This window comes from Myotis brandtii, unplaced genomic scaffold (assembly GCF_000412655.1).
Source record: "Myotis brandtii unplaced genomic scaffold, ASM41265v1 scaffold652, whole genome shotgun sequence".
Classification (NCBI taxonomy): Eukaryota; Metazoa; Chordata; class Mammalia; order Chiroptera; family Vespertilionidae; genus Myotis; species Myotis brandtii.
The window spans coordinates 1461519-1482777 of record NW_005370529.1 but is presented as its reverse complement, the minus strand read 5'-3'; the positions used below and the strand labels follow the sequence as shown (position 1 = coordinate 1482777).

Here is a 21259-nt window from a genome sequence, read left to right as displayed (position 1 = left end):
CATGAGCACTGTTACCTTAGGCCACCTCCCTGGTTCTTCATTTCCTAAACTATAAAATGGGCGTGGGATTTTCCAACTCCACACCTCCACAGTGTTTTCTGAGACATTAGTGATAATGTGTGTGAAATCTAGCCCTGCATCTGGCACACAGTCAACTGTGTTTGCTCACTTTTAAATAAAAAGCTAGGTTCAAATGTGTGTGTGTATGTGTGTGTGTGTGTAGAAGAAGATGCATTGCTAACATTTTTGGAGAAGAAAGTGCATCGCTATCATTTTTAGGTGGTCTGTGCTGCAAATAATTTTGATATGGCAATATTTTTAAAATTCGCCATACTATCTGGGGTGCTGTTTTCACTATCTTTCCAACTTGAAATCACAAGTTCCAAATATTTATTTCTACTCTGAAGACAGCTTTTATACTTTGACTTTCTAACATGCTGCCAATGAAACGCCAAAAGAGAAATGTGTGACAAGTCAAAGTTTGCTTGCTTTTGGAATTGTTGCAAAGGAGAACTTCTTAGAGTTTAATATTGAAAATGCTTAATATGGTAATAAGCAAAAATGGGAATACTGAGTTTTGAGCATACATTACAGTGATTTTCATCCTTAAAAATAATATATTAAATAATAATAATGATATATTAAGGAGGTCTGGGGTGAGATACTCCTTATCTAAAAAGCACTGAAACCTATGACTGAATGGTTCTTTAACAGTGAGCAAAACCTGTGACACCTCAGAACATAATCTTCTTCCTAAACTGTATGCTAGTGGAGTCCAAGGGGAGTATATTTAGTAAGAAGAGCATGCATCTTGGGAACTGAGGAACTCGTAAAAATCACAGTTGTGCTAAGTATTAGCTGTGGGACTTTACGTAATTCACTTAACCACTGTGATCTTTTTTTCTTATAAATAAGTGGAGTTTGACTATCCTATCCTGCTTTAGTTTTCTCATAACACTCATTATTTCTTAACATTGCCTGACTATTCCATGGTCTTGGTGTGAGAGTCAAATGGCATAGAATATGTAAAATGCAAAGTGCTTTTTTAGCAAAGGGAGTTTATTATCACTGTACCTAACTACCACATCATAATTACATTATCACTATTATATTTATCCACACTTTAGTTCCTTAAAAGAAAGTAAATGCTTGCTTTTGATTATTTGCTTTTATCGCCACCTGAAATGAAGATGATGCTCCCATGTTCCTGAGCAAATAAAGGAAATCCCACACAGTACTGCTAACAGAAAGACCATGTTCTAAAGTCAGAATTGTGTTGCTTGAAGTCCAACTCACTGCTCTTGAAAGACACTGCATGGAACTCAGGTTCTGATGTTCTTATAATTCATTTTTATAAATATGAGGCTTCCCTAAAGAGGAGGAGCCACATGGAAGGGTCCAGAACAACAAGATAAAACTCTTACTAATATCATATACATTTACAGTACTCTAGGGTTTTCAGTCTATCTCTCCTCTGTTACATACATATCTTGTTGCTCCATTCAAAGGGGTACCTGACACAGAAAGAGCTGCATTGTAATTGGGCAACCACGGAGACGACCACCAGGGACTCAGATAAAAATTTAGGAGCTTTTATTAAGCTGGCCAGCGACTGCAGTTCAGCCTCTGCTTCGGCAGAGTGCTGTAATTGTAGTCGCTGGCCAGCTTAATAAAGGCTCCTAAATTTTGATCTGAGTCCCTGGTGGTCGTCTCCACGGGTCGCCCCATTACAGCATGAAAGACCAACAAGTCTGCTGACATATATGTCATCATAAGAGGTGGCACCTTGCCCTAACTGTTTTGGCTCAGTGGATAGAATGTCGGCCTGAGGACTGAAGGGTCCCAAGTTTGATTCTGGTCAAGGGCATGTACCTTGGTTGCAGGCACATCCCCAGTAGGGAGTCTGCAGGAGGAAGCTGATCAATGTTTCTAACTCTGTATCCCTCTCCCTGCCTCTCTGTAAAAAATAAATAAAATATATTTTTAAAAAAGAGGTGGCACCTTGATGCGTGAGAGGTTGGTTGATCCCCCATTCTGTGCAGTAATTCCCCCACCCCCATAGCCCAGAGCGTTTCCTCTTTTATTTTTGTCAACAACACTTTCTTTTTGTTCCTCTCCTCCAACTAGGAAGTACATCACTGACACAGACACAATATACCTTTTCATAAGGAAGCAAATGAATATGTGCCAGATGGGCTGAGGGGATTACAACATGTTTCCTGCTCCCATGGTGACCCAATGGAGCTGGTATGAGAACTTATCTTATTTGAGAAGTCAGCTTCCCCAGCAGAATTATGAGTCACAGTTTCTGGGTAGAAAGCTCACTTTCCAAAGGAATTTGGGGTGGGGGAGCTCTTTGGAAGAATTACAGTAAAGGTCATTCAGATAAGCAACACTGCCAAGACCACTGGGGAAGCACCAGCAACCCACCAACTTCTGGGACTTCACTGTTCTCCCAGCAGAAACAATACAGTCACCTCTCTCTGTCCCTTCAAGGTGAGGCAGCATATCAACCCACATTGATGGATTGCTGGTATGAATCCAAACAATAAGTTCCATTATAAAATTGGCCAATTTGCCTAAAAAATTGATGTGAAAGGAATGTATATAAGAGAGAGAGAGGGAGAGAGGAAGAAGGAAGAGGAAGGAGGAGGAGGAGGGAGGAGGAGGAGGAGAGGGAGGAAAAGGAGAAGGGGAAGAGGAAGGAAGGAAGGAAGGAAGGAAGGAAGGAAGGAAGGAAGGAAGGAAGGAAAGTAGGATGGAGATTGGAGGAAGAAAAAAGAGAAGTAGGAAAAGGAGAGGGAGTAGGAGAGAACAGAATGAGTTAATACATCAATGAGTTATGAGAAAACTAAAGTAGGATAGGATAGATAGTGATTGGCAGGGCTATTTTAGTGAAGATGGTTAAGGAAGGCCTCTGTAAGCATAGAATTAAATCAAATAAGAACAAACTATAATCAGAGTTTATATTCAGCATATTTAAAAATCAGGACATCGTGGCACTGACCATCAAATGGAGCACTCACTAAAGCAGGATAGATGCCATTCTAAAAAGCCAGTAGAGCTATAGAGTCATGTATCCCACCTGAATACCAGCCCTGTATAATATACACTTTCATCTGTGAAGACCCCAGGGGCCAACGAGATTGAAAGTTATCTCTCCTTCTCTCAGCTTTGAGCTGTACTCTGTCCTAGTTATACCTCTCCTTTAGTGTTTTTGTTTTCTAATAAAATGCTTTAAGTGTCACAGCAAAACTAAAAAACACCCAGAAAATCTAATCAGGATGGTAGGAGGACTCAAATCTATGTCATGTGAAGAACATCTGACGGCATATATTAGAGAGCATGGTCATGATTATATGATCACTGTTGTAACATTTGTGGAGGCCTTTCACATAAAAGAGGAAATAAAACAATGGTATTCAAAGTATGGCCAAGATTTTTAGGGGAATTATACATTAAAAGCTTTTTAAAATTAAGATATCTAGGTTCCTTGCATTAAAATTAGAAAACCATTGGATTATGTATTTTCTATTTAAATCAATAAGTTGAACCAAAGAAATGTATGGAAATGACATATAGACAAATTTCAGTTATATGTACTAAAATCTAAAATTTTATCAGTCCAAAGATATAACTGGTTATAATAAGTTAATCACTAGTTAGAGATACCAGAAAATAGTTCTGAATAGTAATTCTGGAGAAGAGAGGAGACCTGAAAAGATAAACTTTCAAGTCCCTTGTAAGTCTGATTTCATTTGATCCAGGTCCATGATGGTTGAGTTCGGTAATTCAAACTCAATAAAGGCTTTGGATGGCTCCTCTTATGAAGCAACACCCAAAGAAAGATTGAGCCTGACCGATCTTTCTTTCCTATATAGAAGCAGCATGACAGAAACCTGTCATTATTTATTCATTTTTATAACGTCTCAATTGACTGTTACCACCAAGGCCTTCTCCACCACTGGCTCAAGTTTGAAAAACAGTTCTACTATCACTGTCATTTCTTTTCCCATAGGACCTGATGTAAGGAAAAGAAGCAGGGTTCTAGTTGGTTTGGAACTGAAGGTGATGGAAAAGTCCTACATTTTTACACACCAGATCACTAACCTAATTGCACTGTGTACTGTGAAGACTAGAGATGTCAATGGTTCCTCCTACCATCAAAATTCTCTGATTCTGTCAAATTTATGATTCTGTGCTACCACAGAAGACAATGGAAATAAACAATATTATCTTCTCTTAGTTCATTTTCATAAAGACTTGAGATAATACACTATGCATGACTTGCATTTCAATTGATTGTGAAAAGCCATTCACTTACCCGAGGCATCACTTTGCAAGATCCCATAGAAGTAGAGACTCATTACACACCACAGAAGTCCCATCTTGTCCATCTAAATACAAAGGTAAGGGAGAGGACTCATTACTCTCAGTGCTTAAATAATATTTAGTGCATATGCGTACTGACTATTGATCAGGAACTATTCTGACAATTTTACAATATTAACACATTTAATTGTCAGAACCAACCAGTAAGATAGGTTTTAAAAAATCCCTGTTACAGATAAGAAACTGGGACAAGTTTAAATCACATAACCAAGATCCTTTGGGTAGAAAGTGGTAGAGTAATAATCAAACTCCAACAGCTTGGCTCTAGAACCCTTCCTTCTTTTCTTCTTTTTTAATTAATTAATTAATTAATTAATTGGGGTGACATTGATCAACATGAACATGTAGATTTCTGTATATTGCACGTGTGCCCACTACCCAAAGTCAAATTTTCTCCTGTCACCTTATATTAGGACCCCTTTCTCCCATCACCTCCTTCCCTCTGGCAACCACTACACTGCTGTTTGTGTTCATAAGTTTCATTTTTATATACCACATATGAGTGAAATCAAATGGTCATTAGCTTTTTCTGACTGACTTATTTCACTTAGCATAATATTCTCAAGGTCCATCCATGCTGTTGCAACATGGCTGAGTAGTATTCCATTTGTATATGTACCACATCTTCTTTGTCAGTTCTCTATCTCGGGACACTTTGGTTGTTTCTATGACTTGGCCACGGTGAATAATGCTGCAATGAACATAGGGGTGCATATATCTTTGCAAATACATAATTTCAAGTTTTTCAGGTATATACCCAGGAGTGGGGTTACTGAGTCATATGGTAGCTCTATTAATTTTTTGAGGAAGACTGCTTTCCATAGTGGTTGCACCACCAGCAATGGATGAGGTAGATCCATTTATTAATCTGATATATAAACTGAACTATAAATACCTATTTAAAAAAAACACTCTGGATTTTTTTCATTAGAGTCACATTCCAGCAGATGTTTGATCTTCTTCCCTTCTTTACATTCCTTTGGTCTATTCCCAACTGGAAGTATTTTATAATCCAGGCAATTTTCCTTCTTCGTGATAAATAGGAAATCTAGAAATCCTGAAATCTGACTTGGTCTGCATTCCACCACACTATGAATTTATAGTAAAGGGAAATATATAAACCACATGCCCTGTTGTGGCTGCTTTCCTCTTCTCACTTGAAAAAATAAATGATGAGTCTTAAATCCAATTTCTGTGATCTTGAGCCTCTCTATTGGTAACCAGCTGAAACAGTCAACCAGCAAGAACCATGCCCTTACTCTTGGTTGTGTGATCTTTAATGCAGAAGGCCTGAAGATTTAACAACTCTGTGAAATATTTATTTCCCTAATGCCCTAGACCAGCCGTGGGCAAACTAAGGCCCCCGGGCCGGATCCGGCCCGGTTGAAATGAATAAAACTAAAAAAAAAAAGGACCGTACCCTTTTATGTAATGATGTTTACTTTGAATTTATATTAGTTCACACAAACACTCCATCCATGCTTTTGTTCCGGCCCTCCGGTCCAGTTTAAGAACCCATTGTGGCCCTCGAGTCAAAAGTTTGTCCACCCCTGCGACATATCTGGCCCCTGGTTATAAATACTGAAATATTTACATTACTGAAAAATTTCATACTGTAGATCTCCCTTTTCACTTTTGAACACAACAGTCATATGTAAAGGTGCTTATCAGAGGTCTTGGATATGTGTCCAGATCATATTTTTAGTAAGTGACAGAGATGAGTTTTATACCCATATCTGGCTAACTATAAGACTATTATTATCCCAAACATTAGCATATGTCATAAGCTTTATAACCACAGGGACCCACCAGTTTTAAAAGGTCAAAGAGTTACTTGATTAATAGGGTGACCATATAACAGCATTTAAATGGGACAATTTTAAGAGTATTATACTGAAACAATAGGTGTAAACTGATACTGTCCAAGCAATCCACACAGTGTGTAGTCACTTTAAAAGTCAATGCAATTTTCCAACTCCTATCACCTTTCTTGACCACACATCATCAGAAATCTCTGGTTCATACTGTGCTTCCTCCTTTAGCATGACCATACACAAATCAGGTGAGTTGATTATATCTTAATAACTGTTTTATTTCAAAGATTAAATGTCTCTTTCTTATCACCACCATTCCCTTCCTATTCATATACTATTACCTTAGGGAACTCTTCTCTCCATCATTCCTTTGTTCAATAAAACATATATTGAAGACTTTCTGCTTATACGTCTCTTTGATATAACTGTAGGGGCCTCTAGTAAGTTAGATGCATGGCCTCCTCTAAGGACACTTCTTCTCAGTAGAAGAAATAAACCACATGCAAACCACTTCAATGTCATCAGCTATGAGCAACACACATGCAGAAGCTCTGTAGGATATGTAAAGATTTAGCAGGCAGACATTCTAGCACCAGGCAGAGTTTAGCAGAGCCTTAAAATGTGTACACAAAATAACTGCAGTACAGAATAAATAGTGATAAAATAGTCAGAGAGGAACAGATAAGTGTAATTGAAGATTAGCAAAAGACAGAGATGACTCTAGCTAAGGCAATCAAAGAAGACTAAATGTAAGAGGTAGCTTTTGAACTAGCAAGGACTGGTTTGGAAATTTAAAAGTGAGGCAGAATGAAAGTCTGTGGAAAGGAAGCTCAATGGAGAATAACGCTCAAAGATAGGGAGAAATGGACCATAAATAGGAAATAGTCTATAAATAATTCAGTTTGGCTCAAGCACAGGGTATTAGGAAAAGTACTATATAGAAGATTTTGTTGGAAAGCAGGAAGAGTTAGGATTACAATATAACATGGACTTGAGTAGCAGCTTAAGAACTTGGGATTTAATTTTAACAGCAAATAGGGGAATCATTGAAGGATTCTGATTAGAGGAGTGATATTAACATCCAGTTCTGCCTAATGGAGATCATTCTTCCAGGCACGTATTAGATGGATTGCCACTAAATTCTGTCTTGAAATCATTTTGGCTCCCTAGTCTGTCATCCCAGTAATTGTTATCCTCCTAGCTTTGTGTCATCTATAAACTTGATCAGCATGCCACCTAGGCCCTCATCCAAGTCATTAATTAAATTAATTAATAATTCTGCATTAATCCTTGTCAGTGGAGAGCAACTAGATATTTCATTTCAGATTCAGGGCACAGTACTTTCAGCCCTAATACTATTCCTAAAGCAACACTTAGAAGACATTCTAATTAGGGTGATTGAGGACCTTAATTGATATTCTCATGAGTAACTGGATTATGCCAGAGGCAGCAAGGAGTCAGGTCACCAAGGTAAAGCTAATCAAAAGATAACTTGTGTGCAAAGACAAGTCCAGGGTCAGTCTGGCCCTGTGATGAATTAGAATAAAGCAGACTGAAAAGAAAATGTGATTGTGTCGGCTGTTTTTGACAGACTAAAGGTACCGAGGTTAGTGGGAGGAGGTTGGCTGGTCTGCGACCTCTCTAAGAAGGCAGGTTCATTTAACATCATCTTACATTCTGCCTAAGAATTTTATTATTGTGACTAGTAATACACTTTTTAAAAAATAGGGAGTATGCCCTCCGGTCCAGAAAGAGAGAGAGAGAGAGAAAGAGAGAGAGAGAGAGAGAGAGAGAGAGAGAGGGAGAGAGAGAGATTTGTTCTTTCACTTATTTATGTATTCATTGGTTGCATCTTGTATATGCCCTGACCAGAGATTGAACCTGTGAATTTTATTATTGTGACTAGTAATACACTTTTTAAAAAATAGGGAGTATGCCCTCCGGTCCAGAAAGAGAGAGAGAGAGAGAAAGAGAGAGAGAAAGAGAGAGAGAGAGAGAGAGAGAGAGAGAGAGATTTGTTCTTTCACTTATTTATGTATTCATTGGTTGCTTCTTGTATATGCCCTGACCAGAGATTGAACCTGCAGCCTTGGCATATCAGGCCAATGCTCTAACCCACTGAGTAATACACTTTAGTTCTTGTTTCTTGGGGGGAGGGAGTACTGGGTATTTGCAGAGATGGAGAAACTGTCAGAAAGAAAAGAAACCTGCCTAATGACACATGGTTTCTCATGGTCTGAATTACAGTCTAGCTTTAGATTACTGTGGTAGACTTTAACAGACTCTACCCTTGCTTCAGATGATTGAAACTTTTATATAGTAAATTTCAAGTTAGCCTCTCTTGCATTATCCATTTTATTTACTATATGATCATGTTTATACTTCCTTTCTGAGGTATTGGTACTTCTCTCATAGTCAATGCCATTGTTTCCTGGTATATCAACTTAGATGCCTATATCACCTAGCGAGAAGTTTCAAATATGTACTTAGGTCTACGTTATCAACAACAATGTTAATAATGACAGCTAACATGTGCTCAGAACTTTAACATCGACTCCTGCATATGAAGCTTTCTATTTTCTGCATTCTCTAGGCTCAATAAGCGCTAGGGTCTCATCTCTGAGTTAGCCCTGGATTCTCTCACTGAGCAGCGGGTAACAGGCTAAAACTAGTTTTGCTTCCCCAAGGATGGTAATTTTTCTAACTGACCACTTGCTCAGCCTTTGTTCTGCACATCAGCATTTCAATAGTCCACAGGACTGATTTCTCCCTCAGTTTCCTGATTCCACTTATAGCTCTATATTCAGATCATGGCTACTCTTTGAAGCCCATGAACCTGGTTGGGGCTTGGACCTTCAACCTGGTGTTTTTCAGCACTTTTCCAGGAGCCTGCACCCTGTGCCCTGTAAGGTCTTCTCTGAACTGGATAAGCCTCTTGTAACCATGAAGCTGCTATCACTTGCTTCATTCCTGGCCAACAGATGCCCTTTGCTATGACCTGCCTACTGAAAACGTGGCCACTAAGGCACAAACCTGGAAAGTCATCCCTGTGTGAGGTTAGCCCTGCAGCCATATCTCTTGCTCGAGTCCTGATCCCACCCAGATCCTTCTTTTTCCCTTCTCTAACTTACTGAGCAGGTCTTGCACAGCTATGACAAATAAGTCTTTGAAGGACATAGGCCAGATTATTAATTATCCCATTTTTATAGAAAAGGAGATAGCATTTACTTAAAAATTAGAGTTATTTTCATCATCATTTTTTAATCTGTTTTCTAGTTTTTTGACCCATAGAAGGGTCCTTGTGCAGAATATTCCAGAATCTAGTATTTATCAATGAAAACGTTTCAGCAAAGTAACATGAAAGGCTCTGATTCTGGGTCAAACAAAGCAAGCAAACTCCACCGTCATTATCAATGAATTGCAGTTGTAAACTGAGGAATAATACGTGGAGCAACTATTTGAGGACTCTAAAAGTTAAAGAATGGCACATTATTTTCAAGTACATATGAGCCTCCCCATGCACCAGAAAACACACCTTAACACATTTAAAAGAATTAAAGTCAATCTTCTCTCTACATAATTAAACAAGAAATCAATAAAAGAAAAATAACAGCCCTGACCGGTTTGGCTCAGTGGATAGAGCGTCGGCCTGCGGACTCAAGGGTCCCAGGTTCGATTCCGGTCAAGGGCATGTACCTCGGTTGCGGCCACATCCCCAGTAGGGGATGTGCAGGAGGCAGCTGATCGATGTTTCTCTCTCATCGATGTTTCTAACTCTCTATCCCTCTCTCTTCCTCTCTGTGAAAAATCAATAAAATATATTTTTTAAAAAAGAAGAAAAAAAAGAAAAATAACAGGGTAATCTCCAAACACTTCAAAATTAAGAAATATAACTTTAAATAATCCATGGATCAAACAGGGAAATTAGAAAATATTTTGAACTGAACAAAAGTGAAAGAAACAGCACATCAAAATAAGTGGGATGCAGTTGTAGAAGTGTGTACAGGATAATCCAAGAAACTGCAGGCCTACATTAAAAAAGAAGAACGACTTCAAGCCTACAATCTAATCTCCCATCTTAAGAACTTGGAAAGAGAAGAGAAAAATAAACCAACCAATCAAAAATGAAGAAAATAATAAAGAGTAGATACCCAAAATTTTAAGACAGAAAAAAATAATAAAACCAGAAGTTGGTACTTTGAAAAGAACAATACAATTGCTATACCTCTAGCTAGGTGAACCAAGAACAAAAATAAAGCACATATCCCTAATATCAGGAATGAAAGATGATACATCACTACTGGTTACATTGGCATTAAAATGGTAATAAGGCAATGTTCAAATCCTTAGGCACATAAATTCCACAATTTAGATGAAATGGACAGACATCTTAAAAACCACAAACTACCCAAGCTCATTCAAAATAAAATAGATCCTTTCATTGATCCTATTATTAAAAGAAATTGAATTTGCAGTTAGTAACCTTCCAAAAAATAAATTCCCAAGCTTCAGATGATTTCACTGGTGAATTCAATAAAACATTTAAAAAATAAATAACATCAATTCTACATAATCTCTTCCAGAAAATAGATGACAAGACAGTTACCAATTCACTTTATGAGACATTATTCTGATTTTAAAACCTGCCACAGACAGCACACAGAAAAGAAATCTATAGCTATCCCATAACCAAGCAGAGTTTATTCCAGAATGCAAGGCTAGTTTCAGTATTTGAAAAATCTAAGAAAGAAAGATCTCATGATCATATCAATTGAGGCAGGAAGAGCATTTGACAAAATTCCACATCATTCATAATAGAAAGAAAACCTCTCAGCAATCTAAAATTAGAAGGGAACTTCCTGAAACCAATAAAGAGCATCTGCAAAAAACCTACAGCGAACATTGCATCATATGTTGAAAGACTGAATGCTTTTCCACTAAGATCAGGAGCAAGGCAAGGATGTTCATTCTTTGTACTTCATTCCCAAAGTCTTAACCAGTGCAATAAGACTATTCACAGATGACATAATTTTCAACATAAAAAAATCTTAATGAACCTATTAAAAATAGAAATGAATAAGTAAGGTCACAGAATATGTAGTCAACACACAAAAGTTAAACATATTAGTATATACTGGCAATGGAAAACAGAAACCACTTTTAATACGGATGGTTATAATAATTAAAACAAAAATGAAATATTTAGCTTAAAGTCTAACCAAACCTGTACAAGATCTGTATGCTGATATTTATAAAACATTGATAAAAGAAATCAAAGAAGACCTAAATAAATGGAATTATGTGGTTGTCAGAATGGCCCCATGCCTTAGATCCCTGGAATCTATTATGCTATCTTACTTAACCAAAGGGATGTTGTAAATATAATTAAAGTTATGAATATTAACGTAGGAAGGTTATACTGGATTATTTGAGTGAGCCCAATCTATCACATGAGCCCTTGAATGCAAATAACTTTCTCTGGTTAAAGTCAGAGAGATGCAGCAGAAGGACAAAGCAGAGAAAAGCAAAGCAAGAAAAGAACTCAAAAGCCTATGAGATTTAAAGACAGATGTAGCAACATGACAAGGAATATAGGTGGCCTTACAGAGCTGACAGTCAGTAGGAAACTTCAGTCCCACAACCACAGAAAATAGAATTCTGCCAACAACTCTGGAAGTGCATTCTTCCCCAGAGAGTCCAGAAAGGAGCCCAGCCTTGCTGACACTTTGACTTTAGCCTTGTAAAACCCTAAACAAAGACCAGATAAGCCACACTGTACCTGGATTTCTGACCAACAGAAATTGTGATATAAAAAGAGTTGTTTTAAGACACTAAGTTCTGTTAATTTGTTACAGTAGTAACAAACAATAATACAATAAACATAGCATATTCATGAACTAAAAGTCTCCACATAGAAAAGATGTCAATTTCCCCCCAAAATTAATTGACAGATTTAATGAAATTCCAACAAAATATCCTAACAAGATTTTGCTTACAGATAAAGTCAAGCAGATTATGAAATTTATATGGAAAGAGAAATGCCTTAAATGTTAAAAACCATTTGAAAAAGAAGAATGAAGTTGTAGGAATCACACTAAACACAACCCAATTTTAAAATGTCAAAAATCTTAAAGAGATCCTTTACCTAATAGGATACAGCTGATCCCCCTTATCTGTGATTTCACATTCCATGGTTTCAGTTACTGACAGTCAACCATGGTCCACAAATATTAAATGGAAAATTCCAGAAATAAACAATTCATAATTTCAAATAGTACACCATTCCGAGTAACTTAAGGAAATCTCTCACTGTCCCACTCCATCCTGCCCACGATGTGAATCCTCCCCTTGCCTGCGTATCCTGCCTGTTGGTCACTTCGTGGCCCAGTGCTTGTTTTCAAGTAACCCATATTTTACTTAGTAATAGGCCCAAGCACAGGAGTAGTGATGCTATACTAGTAAAGTAATGAAGCCGTAAAGTGCTTCCTTTAAGTGAAAATGTATGTATCCTACAGAGAAAAGAAAACATATTATATTTAGGTTTTGGTACTATCCATGATTTCAGGCATGCACTGGGCTTCTTGGAACATATCCCCCTTGAGTACAGGGAGACTTACTCTATTCAGAAGGAAAACTGACACATGAAAAGATATTCAAGTCATTAGCCATAAGGAAAATGCAAATGAAACCCTCAAAAATAGATACGACTACACGAAATACCAGTGCTAAAGAGAATACAGAGCAACTGGAACTCCCTACTGCTGAAACTACCAAATGGTACAGCCCCTCTGGAAAATGATTTGGCAGCTTCTTATAAAGTTATACATATTCTTCCCATAGGGTCTAATAATCCCGCTCCTCGGGATTTATCCAAGAGAAGTGGAAACTGGTGTTCACACAAAAACCTATACACAAATGTTCACAGCAGTTCTATTATTAATTTACCAAACCTGGAAACAATTCAAACATCCTTCAACAGGCAAATGGATAAACAAACTCTGGTGCATCTAAAAAATAGACTACTTTTCAGCAATACAAAGTGATGAGCTGTTGATAACAACAACTTGGATGAATCACAAAAGCATTATGCTAAGTGAAAAAAGCCTGTCTAGATAGGTTACTATCTGTCTAATTCCATTTAAATTACATTCCCAAAAGGACAAAACTAGAGTGATAGAGAACAGATCAGGGACTAGAGGTAATATGAGGGTGTGACTATACAGGGATAGATAGCACAAAAGAGTTATTTGGGGAATAGAGCAGTTCCATATCCTGATTGGGGCAGTGATTAAATGAATTGATACATGAGTTATTATTCATAGAGCTGTAATTCAAAAAAGTCTATTTTATTGTATGTTGATTAAAATATATTTTTAAGTGACATGATCTTTCTTTTAAAAAATATCCACAAATGATTTGTGAACTCCTCTAGTTTAAATAAAGCTGTTTTAACCTAAATATGGTTTCTATTTTCAACATTTACTTTAAAAATAATAGAGTCCTGTCATTAAGTACTGAATGTTCCAGAAAAGTCTAGCAGTCCAGGAACATAGAGAGATCAATGAATTATCCCAACTTTCAGCATATGAAGCCAAAGTTGTTAACCTTGATACAACCAGCAGAGTCCAAGTTCACACCAGAAAACATTAGCTATTGCCTCTCCCTTTCTTTCTAAATACCTTCAAAGTCTTTGAAAATCTGAGGAGACATATATAACATAACATACCACCTGCAGTCTTTCAAAGTTTGGAATAGGATATGAGCAGATTGATTCCCTTTTGTTCTTTAATATTCTGAATAGCACCATGTCCTGTGGAGTGAGGGAAGAAATATCACAAAGAGAAATAGAAGTAGTTTTTCAGTGAGATGAAAGTGAAAGAGAACTGAACTTGAAGTTCTAAGTTTAACTGTTTGATCTTGGACAGCCTCAGAGAAGAAGAAAAGAATATTCACAGCAACCACTTAGATAGATAAAGTGAATTTCCTGGTCACTGCATTGATGACTAATTTAAGATAGACAAGCTAAGCATTCATGTACCCTTTTCAATGAGGACAAGAAGAGTATTTCAGTGTACCCTTTTCTTAGTGGGTGGAAAATTTGATGATTAAGTTTTCTGTACTTTAAGATACTGAAGCAGGAGTTTTGACCACTTAGAAAAGGCATCACTTCAGCAAGTGGGGGCGATAGAGACTAATACTTGCCTCATCAGTTGTTTTGGGAGGAGTGTACTTGATAATTCCCATGGAGTGATTAGCACTGTCCATGAACATAGTATCTCTCAGTAAAGGCTGGGTATCATTAACTCTTAGTAAATGAGATAGTACAATTGAGAAACTGTGAAACAGCAGACAAATGTGAGCTACCATTAATATTATTTACAAAGAAGAACACAAGTTAATTTTTTTTTAGTTGACTATTGACCATTGGGAAAAACTGGCCATATCCTACACTTTGTTTACTATCCTAGGTCAAAATTTAATGCTCTGTTCCCCAAATACTTCAGAGAAGACAGGTATAGTTATAAATCAGGCCTCTCTAACTTACAGGAAAGCCACAATTGTTATAATATGCTCTACAATGAATTTTTTTACTTTTCAGTTAAGGATGTACAACATTGTGATTAGACATTCATATACCTTATGAAGTGCTCACCCCGATAAGTCTAGTACCTATATAACATAATAAAACTTGAACATGGAGAAATCGTGGTCAATGGGGATGTGCCCGCAACCCAGGTACATGCCCTTGACCGGAATCGAACCTGGGACCTTTCAGTCCGCAGGCCAATGCTCTATCCACTGAGCCAAACCGGTTTCGGCTTCTTTTTCTTTTTAATGGAAGTAAAAACTTCTGCCCTGACTATCTCCTAGGACTGTTGTCAAGGACCAAATGATGTGACATGTGAAAGAAGACTTTGTAATTATAAAGTGCTATAATTACACAATAATATAAGGTGTTATGACATTATAAAATACCCTGGGATTTTTTGTTTTGTTTCGTTTAAATTTGAAAGAATCCAAAGTAGTGGAGACTTTAAAATCAAAAGGAAAATATGCTATAAATTGCTTACTTTATAACTTAATTTAATTGCTGGATTGCTTTTGGAGATATTGGTAGGCAGTTGTAAGATTGAAGTTTCTAAGGTCTGGTCATGTTCTATTTCTTAGTATGATGATGGTTGCATGATGATGCATTTGTAAAAGTTCATCCATCTCTATGCTTAGTATTTACATACTTTACCATTTATATGTCATGCTTGCATAAAAAGTCTGGAAAAACTTTTGCTTGATTGAATTTAAAGGATGGTTTAAAACAACAGGGAAAGATTAGTAAAAGGCACTGGACAACATTATGTACAACCTTTTAAATAAAAAAAAAGTAGCTTAAAATCCAACACAGAATGTAGTAGGGAGTCATCTCAGAATTTCAAGGCTGGGGGAGGGACTGGATATTTATGATGAATATATATAACATTTCTTCTAATTTGAACAACATATATTTCTCAAGTTCTGGGCAAAAAGGAGGGAATAAAAATGTCCCTGTCCTCCTGGAACTGTTGGACCCACGGCAAGGGAGCAGCATTGCAGCAGACCTCTCTGCTCTCCGGGGAAGTGCGATGTCACGGGAAGTTCAAGTAGAGAGCTGGGTGGTATTATAACCAACCACTGACACAAACCAGTCACATCACCTTCTCAACCAAGATCTATCTAGTCTCCTCCAGGTTAGGAAAGTCATCACGTTTCCCAGCATAGAGTAGCTTCTTAGCCTGAGGTTTTCTTCCTTTACATTTCATATAACAACATCGACACTAATAACCTTTCTGATTCAAAGGAATGGTCTGAAGATCACGATCCTGTCTGTGAGGCTCTCCAGAGAAAGACACCGTCTGCAGACTGTTAGAGAGGCCACAGGCAACAAAACTGTGGTCGAGCTTTCATAGATTTCTCCATAAAAACTGTGCACTCCAGCTTCTGCATTTACAGAATCAAATTTTGTTCAAATCAAGAAGTATTTATTGGGTCTTTCTTTCATACACTTTAACAGAAACTGCAGTTTAAAGAAATGAACACAACGGTTTTTATAAGCCCGGATCACACAGTTTAGGAGCAAAATCGGACTTATAAATACAAAAGGAAAAAATAGAGAAAAGAACAAATCGATGATCAAGTACACTATAATCACACTGAAGTGTTTGATGGAAATGGTCATATCCCATAATGTGCACTCTGCCAAAGGACCAAGTGGCCAAATTGAATTTGAAAAGTAACATGTCACATAGCTCTGTCTTGAATACTCACAGTACACATTAGCCTTTAAAAAGCTCTGGTAATCTACCAAGTAAATATCGTGGTTGACTTGTTTTAACACTGCATTAACCATGCTATTTGACCATGAACCCCTCTTTCATGCATTAAACCTCTCAAGGTTTCATTGGGAATACTGATAGAGTGAAAGCTCTAATGAGAGAAGGGAGAACCCAGGCTCTAATTCCCAGATCAATTCTCAATCTATAAGATGCAGATGCTTTTCAAAATCATTCAACTCTACTTGAGATGAAACTGGCAACCAGAGAAAGGAAATGAATGCTAACCTTCCCACAGCTGCCCTTCCCCCTCTGCATCCTTTCCCAGTTCTCTTTATCTTGCCGCTGGCTGAAGTACAAAATGCCTTTTCTAAAAACTGGGCAGGTATCTGTTTCTCCTTTAGAGCCCTGAGGAATTTCTGTGCTGATCTGTTTTATTTAGGTTTTTCTCTTTTCCCATCCCTTTTTGGACTAGGACTCCAAGTTTGTGTCCACAGTACACAGCCCAATGCTTTTGTACAATAAACACATAACTGCGGGGTAATAGGGGAAAAAACAACAACCACCACCTCCTAGGACACAGTCCACCTCTGTTTAGTTTGCTGTTGGTCACTCTTGAACTGTGTGCCCTTGAATAATTTACTTAACCCCTGTGGATCCTGGCATCCTTATCAGTGAAATAGTATAACAAATATTTGCTTCATGAGCTGCTTTAAAGATCAAATTAGATTTGATGGAAAAGCTTCATAAACAGTGAAGAATGATGCAGATATGAGGTGTTGATGCTTTATTTTTTTAATATATTTTATTGATTTTTTTTTTTACAGAGAAGAAGGGAGAGGGATAGAGAGTTAAAAACATCGATGAGAGAGAAACATCGATCAGCTGCCTCCTGCACACCTCCTACTGGGGATGTGCCTGCAACCAAGGTACATGCCTTTGACCGGAATCGAACCTGGAATCTTTCAGTCCACAGGCCAATGCTCCATCCACTGAGCCAAACCAGTTAGGGCGTTGATGCTTTATTTTATACAGGTAATCACATGCACATGAGATTCCTGAGCTGGGCTAATGATCATCCACAGGATACAGTCTTCTCCAGGGATGGCTGTAAACAGATGTGACTTCTCTTCAAGATCCACTGCCTAAAAAGTGAGCCTGCCTTAAACATTGGACTGGACTGGATCTAAGCCATTCTTGGTCTCACAACACAGTCGGTTATCCTTTTACAAGAGCATATCCCCATGTCATCTTCCTGCTTCTGTCAGGAGAAAAAAGATTGGCTTGCCAGGGATCATCTATCAGACCAGAGCATCACACATCACATGCCCACCTGCTCAGGGACCTGGAAGCATCAGCAGCTTCAGCTACTCAAGCAGCCCCAAGGGCTCCTCCTTATCAATTACACAGACAAACAGAGCAGGGAGGGGGGTGAGTCTGGGTCCAAGTACTGACTTTTGTATTAACTGGCTGTGTGGCTTTGCCTCTGCACTTAATTATCCCGGTGCCTCTGTTTCCACAACTAGTTTGATTAAGAAGAGTTAAAGTCAGCCCTAGCTGGTTTGGCTCCGTGGATAGAGCGTCACCTGGGGACTGAAGGGTCCCAGGTTCAATTTCAGTCAAGGGCCCATGCCTGGGTTACAGGCTCAATCCCCAGGAGGGGGTGTGCAGGAGGCAGCCAATCAATGACTCTTTCATCATTAATGTTTCTCTCTTTCCCTTTGTCTCTGAAATAAATAAAAATATATTGTTTTAAAAAAAGAGTTAAAGGCAAATGTTACATTAGAACTTTCACGGAAGTCTCACCACATACCAGACCAACACTGTGCCAACTGTGGGAAAACACCAGGACCTCAGGACAGCCTCTGCCTTCAGGCTTTCTGTCTGCTGGAGAGCAAGGCCCACCAGGTATCCTCCCATCCCCAACCCCAATTGTCCCTGAAATGCAAATACAATACTCCAAGTCTTCCTGGGAACACATAAACCCCAAGTAGAGAGCTTTAAAGAAAATCCCATCTCTCTGTATCTAAAGTGTTAAAGAAAATCCCCTTCTGAACTAACACTGAGGAGTTCTGTGTGAGTCTGTGGCCCTGCTGAGAAAATTCTATGGCTTCTTTCACTGATTTTTGGACACCAGGATCATCCTGACAGATGGCAATGGGCACCCACCAGTCCTGTAGTCTGGGATGTGACCTCAGTCCACCGAATCGCTCTGGATGGAGGGACAGGGTGGGGGCTCTGGTGCACAGATCTTTACATACACATTTGACATTTGGTGACTTTATTGCAAATAAAGCAAGAGCATGCAATTGCCCTTTCAGCAGAATGAGAAATTCTGGGAATTTTATTGGGCTATTATGTATTGATCCATAAAGTACTGAAAATTCAAGTGACCCTAATTTCAACAAGTATGCCTTATCTTCACCATACAGCCACTTGGAAAAACAGTACCCTTCCAGAGAGGTGCTCAAGCAGTGTGCAGTGGGAGCTTTGAAAATGCTTTGACAAGAAAATTAAGCAAGAGGGTGAAACATATACTAAAAATATATGTATACTGACAGTACAAATGAGGCATTTTGTGGATGCACCATAAACTTTTCAGGAGCTTTCTCCCCCCTCCCAATGCAAAGCTAATGAACAGTCACTGAATACCTACTATGTGGACCCTCTGTGCTAAATGCTAAAGGATGAAACAGATTTTAACATGCCCCAGGCATCTAGGAATTCACAACCTAGTAGGGATCTCCAGCATGCATGTTGCTAATTATAACAGTGTAGTTAAAAGCTGAATTCTTTGAGTTCAATGCTCCAATCCCCGCCTCTGCCACTTAGTATCTGTGGAATATTTAGCAAGTTACTTATTCTGTCTGTGCCTTAATTTCCTCAACTGTAAAATAGAATAACAGTGCCTACTTATCTGTTTGTTGACAGAATTATATGAGTTAACATTATATAAAATGCCTAAAAGAATATTTGCTGTTATTTCTTTAACTGTACAAAGCAGTTTAGCTGTATTTGCTATTATTAAGTACTAGAGGTCCAGTGCACAAATTCGTGCACCAGTGGGGTCCCTTGGCCTGCCCTACGGGATCAGGCCAAAACCGGCTCTCTGACATCCCCGAGGGGTCCTGGATTGCGAAAGGGTGCAGGCCAGGCTGAGAGACCCCACCAGTGCCGAGGAGGGACGCAGGAAGTTGGCCAGCCAGGGAGGGACCGCGGGAAGGTTCCAGGGCATGCCCGGCCTGTCTTGCTCAGTCCTGATCAGCTGGACCCCAGCAGCAAGCTAACCTACTAGTCAGAGCATCTGCCTTCTGGTGGTCAGTGCACATCATAGCGAGCAGTTGAGCGGCCTTAGCATATCGTTAGCATATTATGCTTTGATTGGTTGAACAGCCGACTGGACGACCTGGCACTTAGCATATTAGGCTTTTATTATATAGGATATAGGATACAAATGAGTCCAAGCATCATGCTCTAAGAAAGGAATCACTCGCATTTTAATATGAAGAACAGAATTATGAAGGTATGGAGGGGAGGGGACCTCTTTGAACAAGATGGGCTTTACTGCTGCACTCCGAAGATGGGTAACACTCCAAAATGTATCCATGCAATAAGAAATGCATTTTGGGCAAAATTAAAATAAAGTAAGCCTTACTGTTTCCACTGAGCATAGAACAGGAAGAAAAAGTTGTTGAAAAATTCTAATTAGATGGGTATTATCTTGCAGTTATGAAGTCCCTAACACCATGGACCAAGCATAGCAATTAGAAAAGGGAATTTTATTCTGCACATCATTTCAAGGGCATACACTCCTTGAAGCTGCTAATCATATCAATGCATGGTGACCACATTCTGCCCTAGGTAGCAGCACCAGCCATTAGAGGAGTCAACAGGACATTACCCAAGCAACTGGGCCATAACAGGCATGTTTGATTATGCTGACTCTGCCAGATGAAGAATGGAAGCCTTTCTCATTAGCACAAAAACTACATTTAAAACACTTTGCCATTCACAAAGTTGTTGTTCCCCCCCCGCCACACACACACACATATATTCATTTAAACCTCAGAAGACTGCCAGCAGTTTGGCATTTAATAGCAATCTCATTTTACAAGAAAGAGAACTGATTTCCCCAAAGTGGCACAGATAATAAATGGTGAAACCGGTGTTCAAACTCAGATTTCTTGACACCAAATCTCATGTTCTTTCTGCTCTGTGCTCCCTCTCTGCTCCTGCTGTCATTACTTTAAACATTTGTGTTAGAGATATGGGGGCCCAGAAACACTATTTTCAGAAAACACTATTTACAGAAAAAGTAGTGATTTCCCCGAAGTGGCCCAGATAATAAATCGTGAAACCAGTGTTCAAACTCAGACATCCTGACACCAAATCTCATGATCTTCCTGCTATACGCATCTTCTCTGCTCTTGCTGTCATTACTTTAAACCTTTGTGTTAGAGACATTGGGCCCCAGAAACACTGCTTCCTACTGGAGTCCCAGTGTCTGTCTTCTGCTTAGCAAACAATCTCAGCATCTGTCATGTCCTAAAGAAAACCCCCTGTTGCTCCACGCCATTGATCTGTAGCTGTCGCCAACAACAGGACCTGAATGCCTGCCGTGGCCCTGGGAATTTTAAATAAGAAATCAATGAGAGATGCTGGTAAGTGGTTCTGTAATTGTCTAGGGGCGGATAAAACCGTGGTGGAATAATAATCATATCAAAATGCTGGCTACATGAATGATCCTGC

General features: G+C 38.7%; 1 protein-coding gene across 4 annotated transcripts in view; it reads right to left on the bottom strand.

The window, feature by feature from the left end:
• The window catches only part of IL1RAP (interleukin 1 receptor accessory protein), a 135633-nt gene that overhangs the window by 77466 nt on the left and 36908 nt on the right, over positions 1 to 21259 (bottom strand). For 2 of the 4 annotated variants that reach the window (XM_014528794.1, XM_014528793.1), the window contains one exon: positions 4325 to 4397. In XM_014528794.1, coding sequence (XP_014384280.1) covers positions 4325 to 4397 — 73 coding nt within the window. Of the gene's footprint in view, positions 1 to 4324; positions 4398 to 13932; positions 13996 to 18323; positions 18433 to 21259 lie in introns of those variants that run through there. The other 2 variants (XM_014528795.1, XM_014528792.1) reach the window with 2 other exon arrangements.